The sequence below is a fragment of the Dermacentor variabilis genome, chromosome 11 (assembly GCF_050947875.1).
Source record: "Dermacentor variabilis isolate Ectoservices chromosome 11, ASM5094787v1, whole genome shotgun sequence".
In the NCBI taxonomy this organism is placed as follows: Eukaryota; Metazoa; Arthropoda; class Arachnida; order Ixodida; family Ixodidae; genus Dermacentor; species Dermacentor variabilis.
This window is the reverse complement of record NC_134578.1, coordinates 78,893,724-78,921,191: the sequence shown is the minus strand read 5'-3', so window position 1 is coordinate 78,921,191 and position 27,468 is coordinate 78,893,724. Positions and strand designations below refer to the sequence as shown.

The 27,468-nt window shown below is 45.5% G+C and overlaps 1 protein-coding gene across 1 annotated transcript in view; it reads right to left on the bottom strand.

The window, feature by feature from the left end:
- Window positions 1-6,926, bottom strand: part of LOC142563348 (venom metalloproteinase antarease-like TserMP_B) — a 43,635-nt gene extending 36,709 nt beyond the window's left edge. Inside the window, exons 1-3 of the mRNA XM_075673910.1 lie at window positions 6,809-6,926; window positions 4,108-4,259; window positions 2,653-2,724 (exon numbers count right to left, since the gene is read on the bottom strand). Of these exons, the coding sequence (XP_075530025.1) occupies window positions 2,653-2,724; window positions 4,108-4,259; window positions 6,809-6,863 (279 nt within the window). The 5' untranslated portion in view covers window positions 6,864-6,926. The remainder of the gene's footprint in view (window positions 1-2,652; window positions 2,725-4,107; window positions 4,260-6,808) is intronic.
- Window positions 6,927-27,468: the final 20,542 nt, after the last annotated feature.

Sequence of the window (27,468 nt, the reverse complement as noted above, 5' to 3'; positions counted from 1 at the left end):
GGTGACAAAACGAAGTGTTCCACTTGTGATCTCGAAAGATGGTATCAATCTCACAGTCGAAGTAGTGGGCGCATTGCAAAGCCTAAGCGTAACTTAATGTTAAACTCACACAGGCCATGGTTAATGAATAAAGCTGTCTTTAGGCGGTCAGCCTCCGCCATGGGAACCTGCCATGACCCAGAACAGAAATTTAAGGTTGAAACTTATTCTGCATATTGAAGGCAATAAAGAGGCGTCGTTCATTCGAGGTCGTTTTTTCTTGTAATCCTGTGAAGGTGCCGTTGTTCGATACAAACTCGAATTGAACTCTTTTCTGCACTATAACGACTGTTCACGACCAAGAATTTTAAGAAGACTGAATGGTGTCTCGCTAAAGCGTGTCGTTAATTTGTTCCGTGATAACTCGGCGCTCTTCTGCGGAAATGCGATACGCACGCTTGTGCAAGAGGGCATGTAAACCGGTGTGAGTCGTATTAGAGGCACTTGCCATGCTACCCAAGGATACTTGGCTGCAGTCAAACAAAGAAACAAACTCTGTAGCAGGACAAGAACTTAGATGCGATGAGACACTGAAAGATCTGCGGGGATGGCGCAGTCTCAAACAGCTCAACAAGGTGTTGATGATACAGTAGTTATGGCATGAAGATGTGAACAGATGGCAGCACCGTGAACATCAAGATCTTCAGTACACGTGACAGCGTGCACAAATCGTAAGGCTTCACCAAGCAGTACGGTGAGTGGGTAGCGGTTCGAATTAAATTTTTTCGATTTGTCAAAGCGGATTCAGGCGTAACAGTGCAGACGGTGAACGGGAGAAACATGTCCTTGCGGTGAGCAAGCGTGTCAGCGGTTGTAAATGCTACAATGGAGTCTGGCAATGCAGCACATGGCAGGTTAAATAACAGCGAGGTCTCAGTAGTAGAATCAGTAACAGCGTCGACGTAGACTTCGTGAATACCCAGGCCTATGCTGACCAATGGTGAGTCCCATCAGGGAGAAAGGGCCACTTGCACGCTACAACAATCGATGATTGCAGTATGACATGACAGGAAGTCCATTCTCGGATGAGATCACTAGAACAGGAAGGCAGCACAAAACGCTTGATGATGCGCGAAACTCTTTGGAGGACTACAGGGATGGTCCATATACCTGCAGGTTAGATGCACTTGGTACTGGCAGTAAAAAGCACAATGCCGCAAGGAGAAGTAGAAACGCTTTTTTAGCTTACGACGAAGATTTTATGGATGACGCAAAGTTCGGCCCGGTATGCACGAGCGCTTGTACGGCTGCTCCCTCAACATCGACGTCAATGATAATCTCCGTTGAAAATTGGGGTATTGAAAGGTTCGACGAGCGTCTACTTCTTGCCTCCAGAAGTGTGATAACCAGTTTCCCTGCAGTTGGCGGTGGATAACTCATGGGTGACATAGACCGTGGACATGGAAAAGGAGAACGGCGAATCTCTGAGCGGAGGTCAAAATCAAAGGTTTCTGGCTGCCTGACAGCAACGAGTCAGTGCCACGTCGACAACGAAACTCGGCACCACGTTGTGGTGCGCAGCATGGCTGGTCGAAGGCGCAAAGGTTTGAGCACGTGGTTGGATGACAGAAGCACACGACATAACCAACAATTATCCAGGCGAAGCAAGTTTGGCTCTTTTGAATGCGCCTCGTGTCGGTTCGACGAACAACCTGGGATGACTGTCGTGTAACATGAGCAAGGGGAAGCGAATGCATTCTTGGTGGCACACAATATGATGGTATGGGTGGCCTTGCAATCGCGGCAGCGTAGTTTAGCGTCGGAGCGGTGACCCGGGACGCGTAGTCGGCGTATTAGGGGGGGGGGGGGGGGCGGCGTAATGACCATCGGTTATCTTCTCTGCTCATTACATGTCCTGCCTATGCACCATTTCTTTGTCTTGATTTCAACTAAGCTATCGTTAACTCGCGTTTCTTCCATCACCCAATGTGCTCTTTTCTTATTCCTTAACATTACACCTATCATTCTTCTTTCCATAGCTGGTTGCGTCGTCCTCAATTTAAGTAGAACCCTTTTCGTCAGCCTCCAGGATTCTACCCCGTACGTGAGTAATGCTAAGGCACAGCTGTTATACACTTTTCTCTTGAGGGATAATAGCAACCTGCTGTTCATGATCTGGAAATGCCTACCAAACGCACCCCAGCCCATTCTTATTCTTCGGATTATTTCAATCTGATGTTCTTTATCCGCGGTCACTAGCTGCCCTAAGTAGATGTATTTCCTTACCACTTCCAGTGTCACACTACCTATCGTAAACCGCTGTTTTCTTCCGCGACTGTTGAACGTTACTTTAGTTTTCTGCAGAATAATTTTTAGACGCACCCTTCTGCTTTGCCTCTCCAGGTCAGTGAGCATGCATTGCAGGTGGTCCCCTGCGTTACTAAGCAAAAGTTAGTTACCTTTCTACAAAAAAAGCAGATTTCAACTGCGATATTTTCTTTTCCCTAAGGCTATCGCACTACTGATAATGGTGCCTCTTTTTGATATATTGTATTATAAACTAATTACCTACCAGATAATGTTAAAAAATTCCTCATTATTATTATTATTAGGTAACTTAGAGACTGTAAACTCTACTGCAATTCTTTGCAAGAAATAAAAGAAGATACTTACTAAACTCCTCGTTATTCCAACCAGCATAAATTTTATCCTTGGTCTTGTCATATCTAAATAGCTTAGGTTCACCTAAGGTACACAATAATTTTGTCAGTTGTGCCATAAACGCAGAGAGTGGTATTTGTTAGTTGCTGGAGTCTATCATTAGAATAACAATAAGATACATTTTTATTAAAAGTGCAGTAATCGATCTGCACAAGATTTGCAGATTTGCAATAGCACACTTCTTGTCCATTTGCGCGAACAAATTTGAAAGAGTTGGCGAGATGTTTAAAATAAGGTCTGCAAGAACACAGATATGTGGTCTACAAGATAAACAAAATGATAGCTTCCGATAAATCTGCTACAGTGCTACAGTGACAGTCCTTATGCTGTTTAATTAGTTATCTATGATACATAAATGTGCTAGTGAGGCTTTTGCGATTTGAATATTTTTTTCCATGTAAGCAGTATCGGAAATGCAATAACAAAAGGTATAGGAAATCGACTCTTGAATCCGTGCCTAGTCTTGATTTTTAGTTTGGCTGTTCGCACACCTTTTTACGTTTGTTTCTAAAAGAGTGCTACCAATTCTCAACGGACCATATTAACTTTTGAAACTTTGCGACAATTCGTTGTGTGTGAAATTACTTATGTCAGGCGCCCATGGGTTGTTGTCCGACCCCAGGTTGCGGTTTTGTTAACCACTGTGGCTTCTACATTTCATGCTAGAATTATTTTTTATAGTGGGTGAGCAATGCCAATGAACGTTGCTACGTTGTTCTCTATCTACAGCATTACATGTATTGCCACGACATTTAACTTCACCAGTGTGGTGTTCGGTGGCATATGCATTGTTTTTTTCCTATGAAGCTGCCGTAACCTTCAAGCTGACTCTTAAGGCTCGCGATTACTAAAGATAAACAAATCTTCGAGTATCAGAGCTACTGGATAATGAGTTACTGCTTTTAGGGATCAGACGTGCTAATCATGGACGTAAGGCGCAACAATAAGAATGGGAAATCGTGCGGACATATTGGGCAAGCCATTGTCTGACAGTGACAAAATACAGGCATTCATTTTGAAATAGAATAAAAGTAGTATTGTAGCCAGAGGCTCTGCCGTTGTTTCTCTCACAAACAGCTTGTTATTGATAAATAGTGAAGTGCTTGTATGCAGATGTCGGGGCCTAGATTCTGCTGCTGTCCCAGTAAATGATTTTAAAGCCTAACGCTCCAACAAGCTTGCTGATGTATTGCGCTAAAGTTCTGCAGTGCTCTGGTTATGAACTACCAGAATCTATAATTAAACATTTTAACGTCATTCCGCTTTGCGAAATCTTGTAAGCCGTTACCAACGACCAAGAACGTTAAATGCACTGGGAAACAAAGACTGCCGCATTTCTTTTATGTAGCTCAGCCCACATGGGAATAATCGTTTTACATGTATTCTCCAGTAAGCAAAAATACTCACTCCATTTATCAGGACTGCGAAGTATGCAATTAAATCCTCAGTTGTTTTGAACTCTTTCTGGTGCACACTGTCGGATATCACGTGAACTTCTGCGACAAAGTTTGCCATGTTTGATATTTTTCTCGACGTTATCTGGCCTGATCGGCCGTTGCCTGCGAATACCGTGTGAGGAGGTCAGTTGTGCGTTTATTCATCGTCTTCACTGTGTTACCGCTTTTTAGCTGGTAAATGGTCACTAGAACTTGCAACTAAGTTAATTACAGTTATAATCACAACATCGGTTTATGAGAGTGTATCGGACGGTTGAGGTAACGTTATGTAAACATTTATATGTAAAGCATGTAAAACCGGGCAAACACTTATTTTTGTTTTTTTTCTCCCACGCCCTCACGTCGCAAGTAATGTTCTCTTCCCGTACTCTGTCACGTCACGTTGAAAAATTTAACCGCCCTCTCTCACCATCTTTCTCCCCAATAAAATATTAACCGCCCTCCTTTACCGTCAACCTCAACAGACGAAGTTTTACGCGCCCTCCCTTAGCCTCACCCTTACGCAAAAAAGGCTATCCTTCCTCCGTTACCTTTTGTTTTAGGCAATTTCAAAGAACGCATTTGTTCAACTGGCAAGCTTAGTTTACAAAACTACCCGCCGTGGTTGCTTAGGGGCTATAGTGTTGGGCTGCTAAGCACCAGGTCCCGGGATCGAATCCCGGCAACGGCGGCCGCATTTCGATGGGGGCGAAAAGCGAAAACACCCGTGTGCATAGATTCAGGTGCCCGTTAGAGAACCACATGTGGTCGAAATTTCTGGAGTCCCCCACTACGGCGTGCCTCATAATCAGAAAGTGGTTTTGGCACGTAAAACCCAATAATTTTGCTTTACAAAACTCATTGCGTGTTGTATTTCCTGTTATCAAAGCTTGCCATGTTACTTTGTATTGAGTTGCTTGACAATAGGTCGGCGCAAGAAACGATGCTCACTTGCACTACCTAACCAATTGCATTTTTTGCTTAGAGCTCAATCTGAATCCGACTCGCCGAAATTTTACGCAACTGGCATCAGTCTCACTCAGACCCATCATAAGTATTCTCAGTCAGGTTCATTGAGACTGACATTTAGGAAATATTTACTCAGCCGGGTTCACTCTGACTCAATCAATCAGACCTCTTGAACTGAACACATCAATAACAGAAATACCTTCCCAGCAGGCCTATATGCAATTCAGAGGGAATAAATAGGCGAAAAATTTAGAAAACCGTGTGCACGAGAGTGAGTAATGCATATGAAATCTTCCGTCTTCCTTGTTGATTATGATCTCTTGTAAGAACAAGATAATTATTACTCTCGACCTTAACAGCGCTGGAATAATTTGGCCTAAAGAGAAAAGGTGAAAAGGGTCTCTTTAGGATATCCAAACTCCTACTTGTTTTTGCGTGCGTGCGTGCGTGCGTGCGTGCATGGGGTGCGCCCACGCTTTTGTTTGCCCGGCGCAGTCACGTTTCGGACAGTGCGGTATAGATCTGTCCTTTCGTTCCATTTAGCAGTGTGCTAAATGACGGCTTCATAGTGAGGAAATTTTTCCCCGCTAGAACTGTGCTCAAAGAAGCTTGACTATACGTAATGCCACCTGTCCACCATTAAGTATAGAGCCCAACCCCTCACCGCGAACTTGATGGGCCTCAGGCTCTTACGCTGAGGTTACTGCAGACGGGGACGTGCCGTTATCTCGGCACCCTACGCGCAATTTATCCCGAGTTATGCACTAACCGCGCTTGCCCCACGTGCGGGGAATTAGCTTGCACAAGTGCACATGCTTTGCGAGTGCACATGCCTTGGGAGCGCAAGGCAACGAACATTAGCCCCGACGCTGCCTCGGCCAGGCGGAAGGAGGCCCTTCACAACCCGCTCCTTCCCGGCCAACTCAGTGCCTCCCAGAAGGCCCCCGGAGCGGCCGACAGGCTTGGCCTGGCGGTCCCGACGTGTCAGTCGCCGGCAGCGCGCGGACGCACGCCGTAATATACGAGCCGTAGCACAGTTCCATGGCAATCAGTGTTAGCAGGGTGCAGGGTTTGCTGTCGTAACGAAAGGAGTGTTCGGAAGCGGCGCTTGGCGTTGAATACTTGATGATACAATTCGCTAAAGCAGAATTTGCGTAAAGTGCACCAAGATCTATCGTAACAATGCCGGAATTAAAATAACATGTAGGCAAGATAACAGGCGGAGAAACAAAAATTTGGAGGACGCTTTAGCTTCGCCTTTAATTAGGAGTGTAACGCAATAGAATTCAAACATTCCTGACTGCTTCTCACGCTTCCCCGCAACTGCAGCGTATGTAACCGTAATGTTTACGGGGCATCGCTCGCGGCGAACGCTATGCCTCCGTGCGCTATGCACGAAGGCGGGCTTCCTGGTCGAAGCGCCGCCTCTTGCGCGGGCCGCGATGTGGCTCAGGCGAGCGCCATCTGGAAGTGTTTCACGAAAGCAGGCGCGCCGCTACATGGTTTCTGACATATTACGTAATAACATATTCCAACGACGTTTGACTGCCCGCAACACATGGCTGCCAATAGAATTTACATCAAGCTATATATAATGGACAATGCATTACGCCGACATGTTTAGTTGTAATAATGAAGCAAAGGTAGGTATAAAAGAAAGAGACTTCGTAATGAACATCAACGAATTTTCTGAAAAGGTTTACCGAAATTGTGGAAGTTCTCTTTAATTTCTTCAACTTGATATATCATATGAAGCATTTCACCTTCGAGTGAACGCCTGCCTTCTGGAACAGGCTTTATTCTTAGGTCGCTGTTTATTATACCTACCTGCAAGAGAAGTAATAATACAGTTTATTTGTCTGGATCTCTAGCGTAAACCATTGTGGAAAAAAAGCAGAAAATTTTTTTCGGCAACTCTTCAATTTTCCTGTGGGTGGCGCCATGCAAAGCGGGCCTCTGAGGGATGAACCTTCTCACATTGTGGGTACATCATCCAACAGCGCGTCACCTAACAACGGAGTTTAACGCGCAACATTTTGCAAAATCAGGAAGTAAAGTACATAATACCAAAGCTACAATGCATATGTGGTGTTATCGCACCCCGTTGCTTTTCCGAGAATACAAGCGCCCATGCAGAAAACTGAATTTATGAAGCTTCTCATTCGTCTCTGGTTTTAATCAATCCCGCATTTTCACTTTTTTTCCCATACATCTTCACCACTGATTTGTAGATAACGCGCACTTAAAATCCTGAAGGTATCAATGGTCTAACGAGATTTTTGTGCACGATAGTATTCATGGCGACAGCTGCAATATTTTTTCTAAATTGGAACAGCACACAGACATTGTTTTTTACGTCATCTTACTGTCAGACAAGTGGCAGCTTATGTGGAACAAGCGTGAACTAAGTACATGACAAACAGATTGCCTCCTAGAACCCTGTCGGCGTGAGGGTGCAATGAGCTGTAAAGTACTTCATATATGTGTATACAGTATGCATGTACAATACCGAAAGTTCCCACATAAAGAGGAAAACAAAGAACTCATTTCACGATGACTGTCCATCGTATTGCGATTCGCATTCAAGCAATGTAGCCACACGCCGCAATACGAAGTCAAGTTAACACTTGTATTGCTGAGACTTCCATTGCTTCGGCTACATGTGACATAATCTGGTGTAGTCTCAAGTTGAAATGACAATCGATTACGATGGTCACTCACGAGCAGGGCGGCAGGACGACGGCTGTATTACGCCGTCACACTAACTATAAGGGAATGTCGAAGAATGAACGACGTCAATGGAATCACAAAGGTGGTAGGATGACAAGGGCATGGTAAAAAGGAGATTAGGATTCCTAAATGATTGCGATGGTATAACGTCGACTAGATGACGAAGATGGAATGACGACGATGGCGTGTCCTCAACTCCATGACGGCGTCGGTAGACAGCAAATACATGATAATTATTGTCTGAGGTAGATGCAATAGCGACGATGGCATAAAATCAGTACAATACCAATTGAATGACGAAAGAATCATTATAATAAAGTGACGCAGAAGCAATGGCGCGGATACGTCGACGAAAGCATTAAGACGAAAATAAAATGATGACAATGACGTCACGGTGCTGAAAAGATGACGATGGTAATCACCCACCATTTCATGATAGCGACAGTCTGCCCACGATGGAATAACCAAGATTGAACTGCGCAGAACCATTGACGTCGATAGAACGACGAAGGAAGTGATTACAACGAAAAAACAACATCGTGATGACGACGGAATCACGGCAATGGTATGCCGACAACTGCGTGACAATCATGGCTACACAATTGAACAAACAAGTCAGAACGACGGCGATGGTATGACTGCGACGCTATCATCACGACGGCACGACGCTGAACGCATAAAAACTGTGTGATGACGACATAATGACAATGAGGGAATGACGACAATGAAGTAATGATTACTTCATCACAAGTATACTATAACGACAATCGTATGATGACGTTGGGATGACAACTATGGCTCACTGAGAATGATTGACATTGAATAACGACGATGCAACGAGCACGACGGCATCACTGCGCCACTGGGATGTCGCAAGAGGTTAGAGAAAGAAAATTTCTTGGAAAGACCGAGAGGTTGACCTGTGATGGAATGCTCTGGCATGCTACTCGATGGATAGATAGATAGATAGATAGATAGATAGATAGATAGATAGATAGATAGATAGATAGATAGATAGATAGATAGATAGATAGATAGATAGATAGATAGATAAACAGACAGACAGACAGACAGACAGACAGACAGACAGACAGACAGACAGACAGACAGATAGATAGATAGATAGATAGATAGATAGATAGATAGATAGATAGATAGATAGATAGATAGATAGATAGATAGATAGATAGATAGATAGATAGATAGATAGATAGATAGGCTGGCAGGCTGAAAATGCCGGAAGTATGCAACGAATGCTGATTGCAATAAAATGTGCCCTTCTAAAAATAGAAATAGCTTACTATTTGCGTCGCGCCATCTCTAACACGTACGATAAGAGAAGACTGGTGGTACGTATCGTGGTACAAACACTTTTGCAGAGCGGATGTCTCAACCTGCAATCAGAATACATGCGCATGTGAAAGGCAAGTAACACGAATGACGAGCGAAAAGAGACGTTTGTTTTATTGGACATTCTAAAGCATCATTACACAAAAAGACGACTACGGTGAGAGATATTACGCAGCGTAGTGACACATTAAAAAATATTAGCCAAAACTTTTTCTTCTTAGCAAGCACTTTCTAATATGTTTTGCTTTGTGGCTACAATACAAACGCACTAAATTTATGTTAGCGTGCCTATATCATATAGAAGGCTCCCCACGTAAGCTGAGCCAAACATTAGTTATGTCCAAATGATACGTAGACGGGCAGAACTAAAGATGATGTTTGCCATCGCTTGGAGATACTAGGATTCTTTTGATGCCGCCTAGTGAGCTAATTACTCTTAATTATTCAATCAACCTTTCAAGTTCTACCTCTAGATGAAAACTGTGAATGGAAAAAACTGTACATCAACATAAAAAATTCTCGATGCACCTGAATACGGAAAGTGCCTCAACCGCCAGTAGCGCCTCGATTTCTCGAGTATTTGCGGACTTCTTTCACGCTCGGAAAAACACTTTTGTGTAGCATGTTCTGAGCACTATAAAGCTGTATGAGGAGTTTTAGATGTTGCTCGACAACTTTCGCATTGGCACTTTTCATCTAAATATATTATTTGAGAAGTTCATTAATTAAGACTAATTATCTACCTAGGCGAAATCAACAATAGACTCTGAGTATCTCCAAACAACGGCAAATAATGTAACCTTAGTACTGTCCTATTACATGGCATTTGCACACTTCCAATGTTTGGCTCGAATTATGTAGGACGTACATATCTATATGCAAACGAGAAGAAATGGATCCGAGGGGCCAGCTTTGATTCGTCAAATCATAAAGAAGCCAAGACACAATGACATCAAGGGCAGCACAGGGGAAATTACCGGCAGTTCTTACTTGAAAAATAAAGAAATCATAAATAAATGGGAAATAAAGCGGACCAAACAACAACTGCCCGCAGGTTCGATGCGAACGTGCATGTCCGTGCTGCACGCGCGATACGTTTAGAAACTGAGCTGCCGCAGCACCGTTGTCATATATATATATATATATATATATATATATATATATATATATATATATATATATATATATATATATATATATATATATATAATAGATATATACATATATATATATATGTATATATATGAATGGGAAGAGAAAGGGCTAAGCGAAGGGCTCGACTTTTATTATTCTTATCATGAGAACGTGACAGACACACGCCAATAAAGCCATGGGAAATTACTTGACTTGCTAATTGAATTAAAGAAATTATACATTATTGGCAATGAAAGTTGATGAACAAACAACTTGTCGCAGGTGGGGAATGAGCCCACGTCGTTACACTACGCGTGCGATGCTTTAGCCAATTGAGCTACCGCGACGCGCTTACCCTGTCCACTTTCTTCGCTATTTATGTGTTACTACTATAACTAACCTTGAGAGTGTGGGTTCTCATGATATATATATATATATATATATATATATATATATATATATATATATATATATATATATATATATATATATATATATATATATATATATATATATATATATATATATATATACAGACAAGTGTGCACGCAGGTAGCATATCTGGATTTCCAAAAAAGGCTGCCGTGTTGTCTAGCGAGACTAAACCTACCACCAATGGGTGAACGAAATATACCTTGCCGCCTGGAATTTTTATATCAGTTAAATAACCAATGTTACCATACACTTCAACAATTTATGGTCTTTCTCTTCAGGTTGCGCCCCAAGGCATTGCGACGATATCAATATTCCGCCCATCACGGACTAGAACGGTATGACTCACGATGTTGTTCTGCAGCTATCTCTTGAAATGATTCTACTTCTTAAAGCTCACTGAGCTTTTGGTTTTGCCTTTGTTCACTCTTAACATTGTTCTGAATTTGACAGTGTCCTCCGATTATCGTTTCGAAAATATTTGCGTTGTATTCCTAACGACCCACTGAATTATTTTCTAGTTTTCTTGCTTCTTATTCTTCAAGCGTTGGATATTGTATAGCTGTAACGCTCAAGCATATGCAATTCTCTGTTCCTACTTTTGTGTTCCGTCCACATTTGACTATGTGTATTTGCTATATATTGTATATCTGCCAAACTTTTTCATTTGTACTACTACGGATTGTAGTTGCCACCCTGCTAAAATCGCTTGATGGAGTTGCAGGTTCCATTATAAATATTGTTATGACGATCACCTAGACGTAGGCAGCCGGATTGCCAACAAAATCGCGTCCCCAGATACTCGAGCTTAGAGACTGCGCTCGGCGCACCACTCTGCCTATCAACGCCTCGTATCCTTTGTAATTCGTCGATGTACTGGGTATCAGTCCCAGTACCTGGGATGGCCACCTACTCGGTGGGCCCTGCGAATCCAGCAGTACAACACACGCGTGCTGTATCGTTACTGGGCAGAAGCATTGCGACGCTGATGCTCTTTCCCGCTCACCACTCTCGCTAGAGGCCACTCGGGAGTCCCTTTGTGAGCGAACGAGGTCGTGTTTTGACTTCGACAATAATGCTGCGGAACAACACAATGACCCCTGGATTGCGTCTCTTTTCGACCTTCTCTCGGATACATCCACAGTTCCGGCCTCTCGAACACTGTGACGCCAAGCTCCCCCTTGACGGCAGCGACGCAACTGTGCAGCAGGGGTTGCCCAGTTGTACATGGGCACGTGGTTGCTCGACATCCCGAGAGCATTGAGATCAGAGATCTGTTTCTCTTACCACTCGCACCCCCTAGTGTGCCCACGCCGGCATTTTCAAAATGTATAAGCGACTTCGGCACCGCTATTTCTAGCGGGGATGTACATCTTCGTTTGGAATTTTGACCGATCTTGCCGCTAATGTCAGCAACGAAAATCTCCGCCGCAAGTATCGGCCGGTGCACTACAACTCCTTCCATGCCCATCTCAACCTCTTAATCGCGTTGGTGTCGATCTATGTGGTCCACTGCCCTTGCCTACGTCCTGCAACCGCTGGATTATAGTTGCCGTCAACCACTTAGCACGCTATGTAGAGACTTGTAGAGAATGCAGACTTGTAGAGACATGTAGAGAATTGCAGAGAAGGATTGGAACAATATGGTGGGTCGTCATCTTCAGTGCTTTTGCTCGTGAATACCGCTCGTGCTGGGAGTCAATGCCCCGACGGTCCCAAACGCCGGTGACTAATACTGTTTTACAAGTGCTGGAGAGCGCTTCAGCCTACAAAGTCAACCCTAGAACTTCGATCCCGCTCATTACGCTCAACCACGCCAGAAGACGCAACTTAGCAAACACCTCCTACTCCATCCTAGGAAGCGCCTCCTCAGTCGGTCCTGTGTTCTGGTGTGCCACGCCACAGGAACCTTGCCATTTTTAGCGGCACGGACGACACCGACGTCGGGGACTGGCTTAAAAAATTTGAAAGGTTAAGCGCCCACAAGAAATGGGACGATCCTGCCTAACTGAGGAACGCGCTCTTCTATCTCGCGGTCGTCGCCAGTCTCTGGTACAACAACCATGAGACCGACTTTCCGACGTGATCCTCGTTCAAGACCTATTTAGTGGCTGTGTTAGGTTGCCCTTCTCTACTCAAGCTTCGAGAGGAATCCCGTTTGCGAGAACGTGCACCGCAGCCGTGTGAATCATTTATCAGCTACACTGAAGATGTGCTCGAGTTGTGTAAGAAAGTCAATGCGATGACGTGGGAGACGGACTAAATCAGAAATGTCTTAAGAGACATAGAGGAGGATGGTTTCAACGTGCTACTTGTCAAGAATCCTCAGTCCATGACAGGCAACAATCCATCGTAGAGCTGCGATAAGCTACGCAGGCAGCGCTCATTGACACGTAGCCCTTCCTCAGGCTACGACCTCATTGCTTGTTTGGCTGTCATCGAAGACCAGTCAGCGTTGCTTGCTGAAATGAACGCGTTCTTTCGCGACGAACTTGTATGCCAGCTCTGCTTGATACCCTGCGCTCAGCCACCGCATCTCCAGCAGCATGCATCGCATTTTATGGTTGCGCTCCGTCACACGATCGAGCAAGAAATCGCCGAGGTATTGTCAGGCCAGAGGCAACTTTTTCGTGCGGTTGCACCACTAAGCTGCACTGACGTCGTTACACCGCCCTAACAGGTTCCGGCGCCTGCACCACTCAGCTACGCTGAAGTCGTCGCGAGGACCCAGACACTCTCTTCAAGTATGGTTCTCCGTTCTGCCACCTTTGTGCCTAGACCCCAACTGCCATCCGCCGTGCAGTCAGGTTAGCAGCCGCCCGGTACAGCGCGTCCTGTGACATGCATGGGAGCTGGCCAGACTAGCCAGTGGCGCACTCCCGACTACCGCCGAATATGGTTCGCGTGCGGCTACGCCGGTCACCGGTGGTCATTAAGGGTTACGCACTGGATTTCAAGTGAAGGGAAGTGCAGAAGGGGGCGGCAGAAAGTTAGGTGGGCGGATGAGATTAAGAAGTTTGCAGGGACAACATAGCCACAATTAGTACATGACCGGGGTTATTCGAGAAGTATGGGAGAGGCTTTTGCCCTGCAGTGGACGTAACCATGATGATGATGATGATGATGATGATGATGACGCTGGTGACGTCCCACATTTTGTAATCATGTGCAGCCGCCTAGCGCCCACCGCCGCTTGACAAGCTGGTCAAACAGTCCATATTACGGACCCCGGCTCCCCGTCGGCTATGTCGCCAACGTTGTACCCGATCGCAACTACCCGCCGTTCACTTTCTCCACGTGGTCACACACTGTCACCGATGCAACCTCACCCCGTAACTCCGGACGAGGAAAACTAATCGTCACAGTCCAAGAGGCAAGGGTTGCGACACCGTCGAATTCTGAAAGTCCTCACTGCTGTTCTTCGAATGTAATCGAAGTGTTTGTTGGCGATGTTCGCGTATCTACTCTCGTGGACCGTGAAGCCGCCATGTGTATTATGAACGCTTAGCTTTGCCGCTTACTTCGGAAAGTCACGACGCCCCTTTCTGGCCTGTGCCTCCGCACAGCCAGTGCTCAGCATGTTCACCCCTCGGCGGCTTACGCTGATCGTGTTGTCGTTTCCAACGTTCTATACGCCATAGCACTTATCATGCTTTTCTCGTGGTCTCATGACTTCATCCTCGGCTGGGATTGTCTCACGTGGAACAATGCGGTTACTTATTGAGCACCGACCAAAATAGAACTCTCGCCGCTACTGGATTTGCCGCTCACCAAGAATTCTTCGTTTTCGAGGAAACGATTTGTCCAAGCCTACACCCTCATTCCTTCGAAGGCCTCAACCGTGTTGCCCAGGTCCTGCAGCGGAATCTCAGACGCGTTGCACTTCTGTCTCCATCTGACCACTTTCTCATTCAGAAAGGTCTTCTGCTGCCTTTTGCAACAGTGGACGTCACACAGCGCTACAGCACCATTTTCGTTTCCACCTGTTTCCATGTTGCTGCCCCGAGGGGAAAGTCTTCGCAATGTAGAAGCGATCGAACACGTGCAAGTTAGGGGTGTGCCCAATGACAATTACCGTTATAGTTCCAGTGCGCTCAGTGCTGTTTCGACGCCTGGCTTATCGCCCAGTGATCTCTTTGGTTCTTCTGTTGCCGATGCCCTTACACTGGTCCAGTGGTCTCAGCTGTCATGCCTTCTGAAAGAATTTTGTTCTTCTTTTGATGGAAGGCAATCTATCCAGGTCCGGACGCCAACTATTACGCACCGAGTCGATACTAGCACGCAACCGCCATTATGGCAATGTCCGCAGCTTCTCTCTCCTGCAGAACGTCGTGTAATCAACGAACTAGCCGATGACATGTTTCGCCTCGAGGTGATACGACTCTGCATCAGTCCATGGGCATCCTCTGTCGTCCTAGTTACGAAGAAAGATCGTTCTGTGCTGCTTTGTGTGGACCACCGCCGCCTGAACAAAATCACTCACAAGGATGTCTATCCTCCCCCGCACATAGACGACACGATTGAGTCAACAAGGCGCAGAATTCTTTTCATCTCTCGACTAACGTTCAGGGTATCTGCAAGTACCCATGGCAGATGTCGATCAGCCAAAGACAGCTTCTGATACAATCGACGGCACATACGAATTGAACGTAATGTCTTTTGGACATTGCAACGCACCCGCAACGTTGGAGCACATGATGGACACAGTTTTGCGCACCTTCAAGTGGCACACGTACTTGTGCTATCTTGACGACGTTCTTGTTTTTTCTGTTGACTTCACCACGAACCTTCATCGGCTCCGGCCTGTTTTAACCTGTTTAACAGGCGCAGGGCTACAACTAAACCTCAAAAAGTACCCATTTGCTGCTCGGTCACTGACTATTTTAGGTGACGCCGTATCCAAAGACGACATTCTCCGCAATCCTGCGAAATTTCACGCCGTCGCCAAACTCCCTAAGCCAACGTCCGTCTAAGAATTGCGCTGTTTCATTGGTCCGTGTTCCTACTTCAGACGCTTCATTCGCAATTTTGCTGCCATCATATCGCCCCTGACGAAGCTACGTAGAAGCGACGGACCTCTCAATTCGGGTTCGTCCGAGTGCTACGAGGCCTTCACAAACATGCGTCGTTTGCTAACGTCTCTACCAATTTCGCACCATTACGGCCAGACTGCTCCTACCGAGGTGCATACAGATGCTAGTGGTGTCGGCCTAGGCGCTGTTTTCCTGAATATGTCGTGGCTTGTAGGGGCTTTTCCTGAATATGTCATGGCTTATGCAAGTCGTACACTTACGAAAGCTGGGACCAATGACAATGTGACTGTAAAAGAATACATGGCCACCATCTGGGTTCTCACCAACTTCAGCACTTATTTGTCCATCCGTCCATTTGATGTAGTCACGGATCACCATGCACTATGTTGGCCGTCATCCGTGAAAGATTCATCAGGCCTTCTTGCCCGATGGGTGCTTCGCCTGCAGGACTAGGATATCCGCGTGCTCTACCACAGCGACCACCAGCACTCTGAAGCCGATGCCCTCTCGCGCTCTCCCTTGCCCGATGACAATGCCTGGTGCTCCGAATCCAAGCTTGCTGTTTCTTCCATCGACCTTCGTACCATCGCTTCCGAAGGACGCAAAAACCACTGGATCGTCTTGCTTATATACTTGCTCTCTCTTCCATGGGCACAACAAACCACTCGCGCGTTACGTCGTGAAGCCAAACAGTTTGCCATAACAGACGTCCTACTCCACCGACACGATTACACCACCGATGGCTGCCATTGGTTGGTAGTAGCACCGCGCAGTCTGCGTTCTGAAAGACACGCGTCATTGCACTCTGACACCGGGTGTGCACACTCGGGACTATTCAAAACTTACAAGCGCTTTCGACAGCGGTGCTACTAGCGCGGTCCGCACCGCTGCGTTCAGAAGTTCGTTCACTCGTGCCCCGAATGTCAGCGCCGCAAATACTCAACACGCCTCTCACCAGCCGGCCTGCAACCATTGCCTTGCCACACGTGGCCATTCGGGGGCGCTGGCATCGACTTGTATGGTCCATTTCCCCTGAAATCTCCTAGTATGCGCTGGGGGTCTTCACCGCCTCCGCTCTCCTGGCAGCTGCAGCGGACGATGTAGACTACTTCTTGCTTCGCTGATTGATACTGCGTCATGATCCACCATAAGAGTTGCTCAGCGATCGCGGACATGTCTTATTGTCGGAAGTCTTCGAAGCCATCCTTCCAGAGTGCCACGTTGTGCACTGTACAGATCCTGCCTACCATCTGCTTTACCAATGGCCTCAGAGAATGCTTTAACCGCACGCTTGCCAACATGCTCGCAATGTGCGTAGCCTCCGACCACACAAATTAAGATGACATTGTGCCCTTCGCAACCTATGTGCAGAATACCGCCGGTCAGAGAACCACAGGCTTTTCCCCCTTTTTCCCATTGTACGCCCGGCACCCGTCGCACAAAATCGACACAATCCTTCCGTACAAGCCGGATGCATCGAAGTGTGCGCCTATTTCTGCCCCAGCCAGACATGCCAAAGGGTGTCCCGATCTCGTGTGGGCCTTTACTTCAAATGACCAAGAGTGCCAGAACGTTCGCGGTGACACCACTTCGGCACCCTCGTTCCTCGCGGAGAGCTTGTGTGGCTCTCCGTCCTTTCCACTGCACCTGGGCTCTTGTTGAAACTACAGCGCAAGTATGAAGGCCTCTACCGTGTCGCCTAACGCACATATATCGTCAACTAAGTGAGAGCACCGGTTGAACTGTCTCTGGACATGCACTGCCGTGGACGAGGCATTCTCAACGTCGACCGCCTCAAGACTTAATACGACCCACTATTAGTGACAAGCTATCAGGTCACCGGGTGGCTCCCTTTACGTTCCCAGGAGTAATTGTAGATAACTATTGGAACGATATAGTGGGTCGTTCTCTCCAGTGCTTTTTAGTGGGGTGTCCTCTTGAGCACTTTTTCTCGTCAATGCCGTTCGTGCTGGGAGTCCAAGGCAACGGTGACTTATAAACGCATTTACACTATCTATATATATATATATATATATATATATATATATATATATATATATACGGCGTGCATTCCACACACCCAATTGCAAGAAACTTGGCGATCCAATCTCTCGTTGGCATTGCTGGCAAATACCTTGCTTGCAAAGTGCGGTGGCGTCAATGCGCACAACACTATCACGCCGCTCCTGGCGTGATGGGAAGCAGGAGGAGAGTAGCATATTTGACTTCAGGATTGGCCCACATTTGTTGACAGCGCATGCCAACAAGCACGGTCCATATATCCGACTGCACGTACTGGCAACAACGATCCACATGTTGAATCGTCGTTTTGTGGGCTCATTGCTAAGTATTAATCTGTTCGCGCAATCGGCAGGTGCTGGACCGATGCGAGACATAATGTATTCTTCAGTTCGGCATGCGCAGCTTGACATGTTCTACTGACTGTGTCATTTGTACACGTACCATCGTCGTGACGCTGTTGTCTCTAGCCAGTCATTACACCATCGTTGCAATAGAACTGCTTGTTGGCCTAGTTGGTGTTTGCTAAAAAGACATGTTTTTTTTTGCCGCAATTGAACAGTCACTGAGTGTTCGATTGCGGCAAAAACATGTCTTTTACACCATCGTTCTCAGGACAGTGCAATTACATAGTCGTCGTCAGGCTGTCTCACGACATTGCCGTCATACAATGTCTCTCTAGAGAGTCGTCGTCACGCCATTACCCTCGTGCCATCATCGCCATGTCACCTTCCTAGTTCCGTCGACCTCATTCCTTTTTCGTCATTCCTTCGTCATTATGCCGTCACTATGCAATCCTAATTAAACCGGCATTGTCATATCGCCGTTGCATCTCGCCATACAGCCACTGTCCTACCGGCCTCTCGATACTGTCGATGTCGTTCCATCGTCGTCGTTCCACCTTCGTTACTACAGTATCGTCACGTCATCAACGTCCTACTGTTGTCGTTACGCCATCGGCGTCTTTGTCACACAGTTATCGTTATACCGTCGTCATCATCGCGCTCTCGTCGTTTCACTGTCTTCATCGTTTCCGAATCGTCATTCAATTGCCACGCCATCATCGTCATAGTAATCTTCGCTGCGCCATATTATTAAAAACAGAATGACACTCGAGCACTGGAGAAGAGAGCTCTCTTTAAAATAAAGCGCTATAAATCATTACTTAGATTGAAATGTTATGAAATAAGCAGGTCAATCAAGCAGTCTGTTCAATGGGGCTGGTTGGTTCATCTTTAGAATAAAAACAGGAACAGCGCCAAGGTTTTTAGACATTGAGATTGTTTTTAAACCGCATCATGTGTGCTGGAGCTACTCGCCTCGCTCAAAGAAAGGGCTTCTCCCGTTTTCGTCTGCTCACTCTAAACTCGTAAAACGAGGCATCGCTAAGGCATGTTTGCAAGCTGCTTTGAATCGCTCGTGCGAGCACTCTGTTGAACAGAGCTTTTCAGCGCAAGTCAACAGACTTACATCAGCTGGCTGCGCGACCAGCGTTTTGTGCGGTGTAGCTGGTAACCTTGTAAAATAGTTAAAAAATGCCGGAAAACAAACTTTGCAGACACCGCCTTCCAGATCCAGGCTTGCCGTCATTCCTTATGTACACGTGTTTCCCATACCATTATGAAAATTGCGGCCAAGGCAGGAGTGAGGGTGGTGTGCAATGCCTCTAATAAACTAAGCGAGCTGTGCAAAAGAGTCAATAGGGTGGATACTGTCGCGCGAAAAAGCTGCTAGAAGAATCATGTTCAGGACTTTGTTAACTGTACAACGCAGGTCGTCTATAAAATCTCGCTTGATTGTAAACGTTGCTATATCGGGCAAACGGGGAGGTGCATTAATGATCGCCTGCGCGAGCATGCCGCTTCACCAAAGGGAAATCTGTACAGTCATCTAGCTGCGCACTATAACACGTTTCGTTGCACCCCAACCTTTAACAGATGCGAGATAATGGGCAGATATAGTGAAAAGCGTGCGCGGGAAATCTTTGAAGCATATTTTATATATAGAAGTGGCGACGCGTGCGTCAGCTCTGCGTCCCTCTCGCTCTCAATAAAAGAAATTAATTATCTTCGTGGCTGACACTTATCCTTCTTATCCTCCTTTTTCTATTCTTTACGTCACCTTCATGATGTATTTATATGCTGCTTCTGCAAAAAAAGCATTTGGTTGCTAGTCAGCGCTCTTTCCTGTCTACTCGTTCGTCCTGTGTTGGCGCTGTTCCTGTTTTTGTTCTACAGGTCAATCAAACCGAAAAGCAATAGGGCAAGTTCGAGATCTGAAGCGAGAACACTTTGCCCACACAGCAGCTAAAGTTAACAACAGAGTGTAATTTGAATGGTAGACGTGGCTGGCTTCTCCTACCCTCCACACCACTCGTAACTGATGGCTTTTGATGCGGCACAGAGGTTTTGGGACGCTCTCGTACGGTCGGCGCGCTTGAATGAGGAGATCAAAGAATCTTTTTGCCTTGCTGTATGATCTATTAAAAAATTTTAATTACGCAGTTTTACGTGCCAAAACCATTTTCTGATTATGAGGCACGCCGTAGTGGAGGACTCCGGAAATTTCAACCACCTGGGATTTTTTTAACGCGCACCTATATCTAAGTACACGGGCGTTTTCGCTTTTCGCCCCATCTACATGCGGCCGCCGTGGCTGGGATTCGATCCCGCGACCTTGTGCTCAGCAGCCCAACACCATAGCCATTGAGCAACCACGACGGGTTATAGGATGTATTGCTGATTTATAAATGACGACTCAAGGTGTATGAGGGGCAAACTGCATGCTTGAGCCTATTTTCTCAAATGTGTCAAATACTTGTTTTCTGCGGAAACGCACTCGCTAGATTTAAGTAAGTACTTAGATGTGAAAAGTTTGAGCAAAAGATAAGTTTCTCTTTTCGTGAACCAGTTTCCAAGCTGGCTCGCCAAATCCCTCGGCAGTTTCCAAGCTGGCTCGCCAAATCCTCCAAGGCAGTTAATATCAGCGCTTGCTTTTGTCTGTGAAGTTGGCCCACTTTCTGTGGCGTGAAGCAGAAGTAGCATGACCCACCCTCAGAAACCCGACGCGATCGCCCCTGTATATATACTTAGGTGGACGGTATAGAACACTTGGTTGCTAAAATTATTTCTGGTGCTTACTGCTACGGCGTTCCTCATAATCATAACGTACACCCAGAAATTTGTATTACGATAGTGATTATACCGACTCAGAGTGGTGACATCGGCATTTTCTCTTGGTAGCGCTAAACCCCAGCACCACATCCTAACAAGGCAACAGAGCAAACCCTCAGCTAAAGCAGCATGCGCCCCATACAGAGAAAGAAAGGCGAGCGCACGAATACGCTAGCAGAACCGACCAACCTCGACACTCGACATCAAACACGCTCGTTTCCGCGATGTCGCCGGTTCCGCCGGGTAAGACATCGCCAGAGCCTGCAGCGCCGGCGTTGAAAGCGGAAACTATGCTCGCATTGCCCACAACGTTTTAAACTCACCTGCGAGGTTTCCCACGTTTCCCTTCCCAACTTCCCTCCGTCGCGCCACGGATGCGCGAAATGTGAAGTCACACTTTTAGAAGCAAGACAAGAGGCTCTGGGCAATGAGGGTGTTGGAAGTGACCGCCGCCGCGACGGTTCCACATTGGAGCCGCAGGCCCGTATTTAGACGTGTCTAGGTGCGCGTGCGAGTGTTTGAAGGAATGGGGAAGCAGAGCGTGCGCGCGCGATCATTTGACTTGGCTAGACTTTTAATTCTGAGTGGTCGTTCCACCAGAGAAGTAAATTTGAAACGTGCGCACGAATGATATGTAATGGCAACACGTACCTTCTCGATCAGATTCTCTGCCCTAGTGCTTGTAGACACCAAGAGTTCGTCGGCCAGTACAGAGCTCTTCGTGAGATTCAGCGTGATAGCGTCAGTGAGGCGAAGAATGACATTTGTACCTGTTGCCCGCTCTTGCAAAATTCTTGGGTACACAAAAAATCTGTCTTCCGCTGATTTATTTTCGAAGATGAGAGGCAAAGAAGGTACTGTTAAGTCAGTGGCATATTTAAGAGGAAGCTTTAGCTCGGGCCGAACATCGACGCGGCATATTCACATACATGTAAAACGCAAAAACATTTTTCTGAGATAACCCCGGGACCGACCAAATAAAATTTGCTGCATTTGAGAGAGAAATTTAAATTCTAGTGCCTGTTGGAAGCGGAATTTAGATTTAGTGCTTGAATTTTGTTATAAAGATTTTAAATATTCGACTGTTTGAAAAATACAAGCACGAATTTGACAAATTCATAGCTCTACATCAAGATACCATATCGCAGTCCTGTAACGGCATCCATTAGATCATTCAAAGCGAACAAATTCGATATGTCATTTTACATCTTAAACACGTGTATTTGTTACGTCGTGTACAACGGTTCTGCAAAATCTGTACTTCCATATTATTAAATTTTTTTATATTCTTGTGTAACATATCAATTTGGTCCGTTTTAGATATACTATCAGATGTACTACACAGAATTGTATTATCATTCTCGTTGTTGAGTCATAGAGTTGTAAATTTCAGGGTTTTGTTTTTTGAAAATTTTCGATTTTTGCAAATTTTTAATAAAAATTGGTGATCTAACTCAATAATTCGAAACAAACAGTCACTAGATTGCAAGTTTTTCTTTTATAAGCAACAAATCGCGTGAAACTTGGTGCAGTGGTTGCCGAGAAAAAAAAAATTCTCCTTTTACGTGAATTTAGATAGGATCACCCGAGCTAAAGCTTTCTCTTAAGGCATATATATTGAGGCACATACAGAAAGGAATATACTTCATTCATATATTTACTGCTTAATGCTAACGATTCTGCAACATTTATATATTCCACGTTGTGGGCAGGTAATAAACAGCTTCCATGGCAATGTCTAGGAAAAATAGCATATAACGCAAGTCAAACCAAATACTACAAAAGTATAACGTAAGAATGGAAATGTATTCACAATTAACTTGCAGCACTTTGTTTAAAATTACGTGATCAAATATAACGTCGCCGATCGCCATTCTATTCGGCCACAGAGTTTATTACGTATAAAAAAAGAAAGGGATAGAAATACTTGACTAGTCAGCAATACCACGCGATAAATTTTAATTATACCCTGTGATAAGTCTGTTTGAAATTCAAATTTTGTGCATGCAATTGCTTTGAGACGTTACCTGCACAGGAAAAGACGGCGAATCTCGCGAATAAAATGAAAGCCGGTATTGTCAAACTGTTCGCATTCATCCAGCAAACTCCCATGATTCCGCCCTTGGTTGAAAAGCAGTAAACTCTGTTAACGCTTTATATATCTGCGCTTGGCGCAAACGAACTGTTGAACTTCATGTTCAACGCGTGTAAGGTGGCTCCTTTGTTTGTTGCCTCAGCAAGGCAAAATGCGCTCAAGGGTTGCCCCTATTGTGGTTTGTTGTAACATTTAATTCCAAGAGCCGCTGTCTGAAAATACTCCGAATCAAGAGCCGTGAGGTTACTGAAAGGTTGCTCTCTGTCATGTTTATCTCAGGAATACGCTATTCTGCAGTTCCAAAACATGGCGACTGCTGTGTTTCTTGTACATTCGCACGGTAGACTGCATCGGTTAAAATGAATGTTTAGAATACCCAAACCACCAGCATACAGGGTCTAATATGGCGCGTTTTGATCAAACTGTTCTGTCCGTTCATGAAGCATGTTACGCATGCGAATAGTATGATTTTGAACTTGTAGGGTGCAGCAACCCCTCACTTTATTCGTAACGTTTGGGTGTTCCTATGTTTAAGGCACACAAGTCATTAAGCAGCTTTTTCGTTTCTTTTTCCGCAGCTTTTTACGGCTTATGTTCAATTTAATGTTTTTTTTTAAAGCAAGTCATTCACTCATAGCAATTTTTTGAAACTAGCCTCTAAATATGTTGAGAGGCTGTTGGTGCAGTTTTTAAACAATTACTAGTGTGGTGTATAAAACTTAATCTTTGTTCCTCATAGTTAGCAGCCTTTGTTGCGCAAGTCAGCCCACGTGGTGTACTTTATCACGCATAAATAAATATTCATGCGGTACATAAATGCGTTTGCGTTTCACTATTTGACTTTAGATATGATATTTGATACTCAATTTTTTTTATTCCATTGGTATCCCAAAGAAATCTGTGTTTGCGCACCTAAATTTAAACGCTAATTTTGCAATATAATTCATATATTTTCTTCAGTAGGCACATTTACAGAAATGTCTATATTATTGACACTGTTTTATGGTGCACATTCCCCAAGTCCACCAGAGAACGCTCTTCCGAAGGGAGCGGTCATCAAAATGCTCATGAACGGCGTTGTTACTCAGAACATTGTTCATTACCTTTGTGATAAAGGCTTGTGAGTTTTTGCTACTACTCTCCTGTTTCATTTATTCAAGGCGCTTCAAATATATTTAATTATCTAAAAGCGAAGCCTTTTCTTGCGAACGTCACCGAGTCTCTGTGAGCGTGGAAGCTTCGTGGCAGTTCTGTCACCGAATAGGCCAACCAGCGACAGCGGAGGAGGCACGTGTCACCGGCGCTGGCTAGACGAACCAGCGCCGCGTTTGCACACGGCACTCCAACGCCGACATGCTATTGCTGCTCGTGCTAGCCTTGGCCGCCATGTTTGCTTCGCAAACAGGCTGGTCTGTCACGCGCTCTCTGCTGCGGAGGGGACGCCAGGGAGCGAGCGGCCCTCTTCGTGAACACGCTCATCGTCCCTGCGTACCCGCACCGGAGCATCGACGTCTCCGCTCGTCTACTCGGACCCATGGCCTGTAATTTCGCTCGGCAACAATTCTTCGTAAATGTATTTTTTTTTTGCATTCGCAACTCAAGAGTGGTGCCTCTGTGTCCTCAGTTTATTTTATTGCTTCCTTTGGGCGCTCACAAAGGTTGGCGATTTTCCGTCAGTTTCATGTCGTTCTTTAAAACTTCTTTCTGGGCGAGTTGGTGCATACTTGACATAAAGATTGTTACAGCGCAAACACATGCAACCACAAAGTATGAAGGACATAACACAGGGGAGTAAAAGAAGTGTAACCGTCCTTGAAAATGTTTCCCTGCCTGAGAACCTGACACGTCTCCTGCAGAAGGGCCCAAAATACGGATTCGAGCCTGGTGTCTCATCCCATGAGCTGATTGCAACGCACAGGAAATTGGCCATGAAAGCAAGAAATGAAGAGGACCGGGAAGGCTGCCTTCTTGAGGGTGTAGACTGTCTGCGAAAATGCTCACCAAACGTTATTGACGCGCAGAATCATAGAAATGTGTTAAATGGTGTGGTTCCTTTGTTTAAAAGAAATAACCTTATGCTTGTTCAAGCAGACAAAGAGACTGGGTTTGTTGTTCTACCAAAGGGAATGTACAAAGAAAAAGCGCGAGTGGCCATCAATAATAATTTTGAGCCTGTTAAGAAGAGTGCCGTTAGGGTCAAGACCAAGTTTATTAACTTCTGTAGGGAATTAAATCTTGAGAAACTTGCGAGGGATATTGCTAATAGCAGAGGTAGTAGCCTAAACGCATTTTTTACAGCTAAGACCCACAAACCAGACATTCCATTCCGAAGTAAAGAAGGTTCGTGGCAAATAAACGTTAGTCGATTTCTGCAAAAGCAACTCAAAACGCTTGCTTTGGATGATCCGTTCCTAACAAAGAAATCTACGGATGTCGCGCTGTTTCTGGAGAGCACAGATAACATTGGCTTTGGTTTTTCCGTAGATGTACAAGACTTGTTTTATTCTGTGCCTCAAGTTTGCCAACGGCCAAATCTCCCCGGAGGCACTACGAATTCTTCTTGCAGGAGGCCAAAATTACAAAAGAAAGATATACGTCACCTGGACACCCACTCACACCCTCGCGGAGGACGGCAACAACGAGGCGGCACACGACGCGGCTCGAGGGCTTACGGACCGAGCCGCAGTCGCAAGTGACGCCCCGACACCCTCCGGACGTGACGGTGCAGTAAATGAGTGGGAGTGGGACGACAGAATGACCACATATAATGACATCACGAAACATTATAGGTTAGAGAGGCGCGTGTTCCCGCGACCTCAAGCAAAATTGACAAAAAAGCAGTCTTTCGATGGCGGCAGTTACAAACTAGGACGTATCCGAATCCTGCGCTCTCGCACATCATATATCCGGATGTATATCCTACGGACAAATGCAAAACATGTGTATCCAGAGCCACTCTGGAGCATATATTATGGGAATGCCGAGGGATAAATAACAATAAAGAAAACGAGGCCTCTAGCAGCAGCCTTCGTACGCGCTGGGAAGCCGCGCTGCTCAGCCCCGCCCTCGAAGATCAACTATGGGCCATCCAGCGGGCCGAGGATGCCGCCAGGACCCAAGAACTCCTGGCCGTCACCTAGGCGGGGTCTTTGGCCCTCCCCACCAACTCGCAGGGCACACCATAAAGTTCTTTCCTCCTCCTCAAGATGATCTTTTGTTGGCTGTTAGAGAATGCGTAGAAGCGAACGGCGAAGTGTCATTTAGGAATTCAACAGGCTTGCCAGTAGATAATTTTATATTGTTATTGCAGTTTTACCTGAAATCTACTTTTATTGTTTATGACAACCTGCCATTTAAAAAAAAACAGCCCTTGTGTTCCGTCCGTCCTTCATACTTTGTGGTTGCATGTGTTTGCACTGTAACAATTTTTATGCCAAATTTCATGTCGTTCCCCATAGATGACGATGACGATGATGCTGATGATTTAACGGCGTCCACCTTGAAACGTGGCAGTGACAAATAATCACCTAGCCTGCTTGACAAAATCAGGTGCGCCATATATTATTGTGTCTACAATTTTTGTATACATCTCCACATTCTTTTTTCCTTCATGATATGGCTTATACGCCTAGATATAACTGTAAGAGATCTGGTCGCATCAATTTCCTCACTGCAATTTCTTCCACCAATACCATAAACATCTGTTGTTTATCTCGAATGCTGACCGGTTGACGCTTCCGTTCAGTCAACACCCAAACGCTTCTTCAAGGCGTACGTTTTCTACGATTCTCACTGGGTGAACCGTTCGCACTCAATTAGGATGCGCTGAGAGGCCTTCGGATTTTTACGGCAGCCTAGGCCTACCTGATCTAGTTTCCAATATTTGCTCCGGTATGTTTATGTCCTTAGGCAAACGGCTCACGCCTCAAATAGCAACGTTGGTGTTATCGCACCAATTTTCCCTGCGAATTTCTTTCTCCTCATTTTTTTTAATTTCAGTGGTCCTTTCGGTTTCCATTCTTTGCATCCAATTAACAGTCTCTGTTCCTGTCACTTTCTTTGTGATGACTCCTGGTTTTCCTTTTACAGTTTCAGTCATCCTGTACTTGGCCGCCAACTTTTTCGGACTCTTCCTCCAGTCTGTGTCCACGCTTTCCAAGTGCAGATGTCAATTTCCTCCCTTTCAAGCAAAGATTCTTCTGCACCTTAACGGCGCATTTATTTCTTCCATGTTACCGAGTCGTTCTTCAAAACTATTTTTGCCCTATGCTTCTTTAACTTCAAAAGACACCCAACCTACACCAGCCTGTACTGCCTGATTTGTCGCTTTACCGTGGACTCCCAAAGCCTATCAGCCAAATGTTTTTTTGTTTAACTTCAAACCCGACAAGACATAC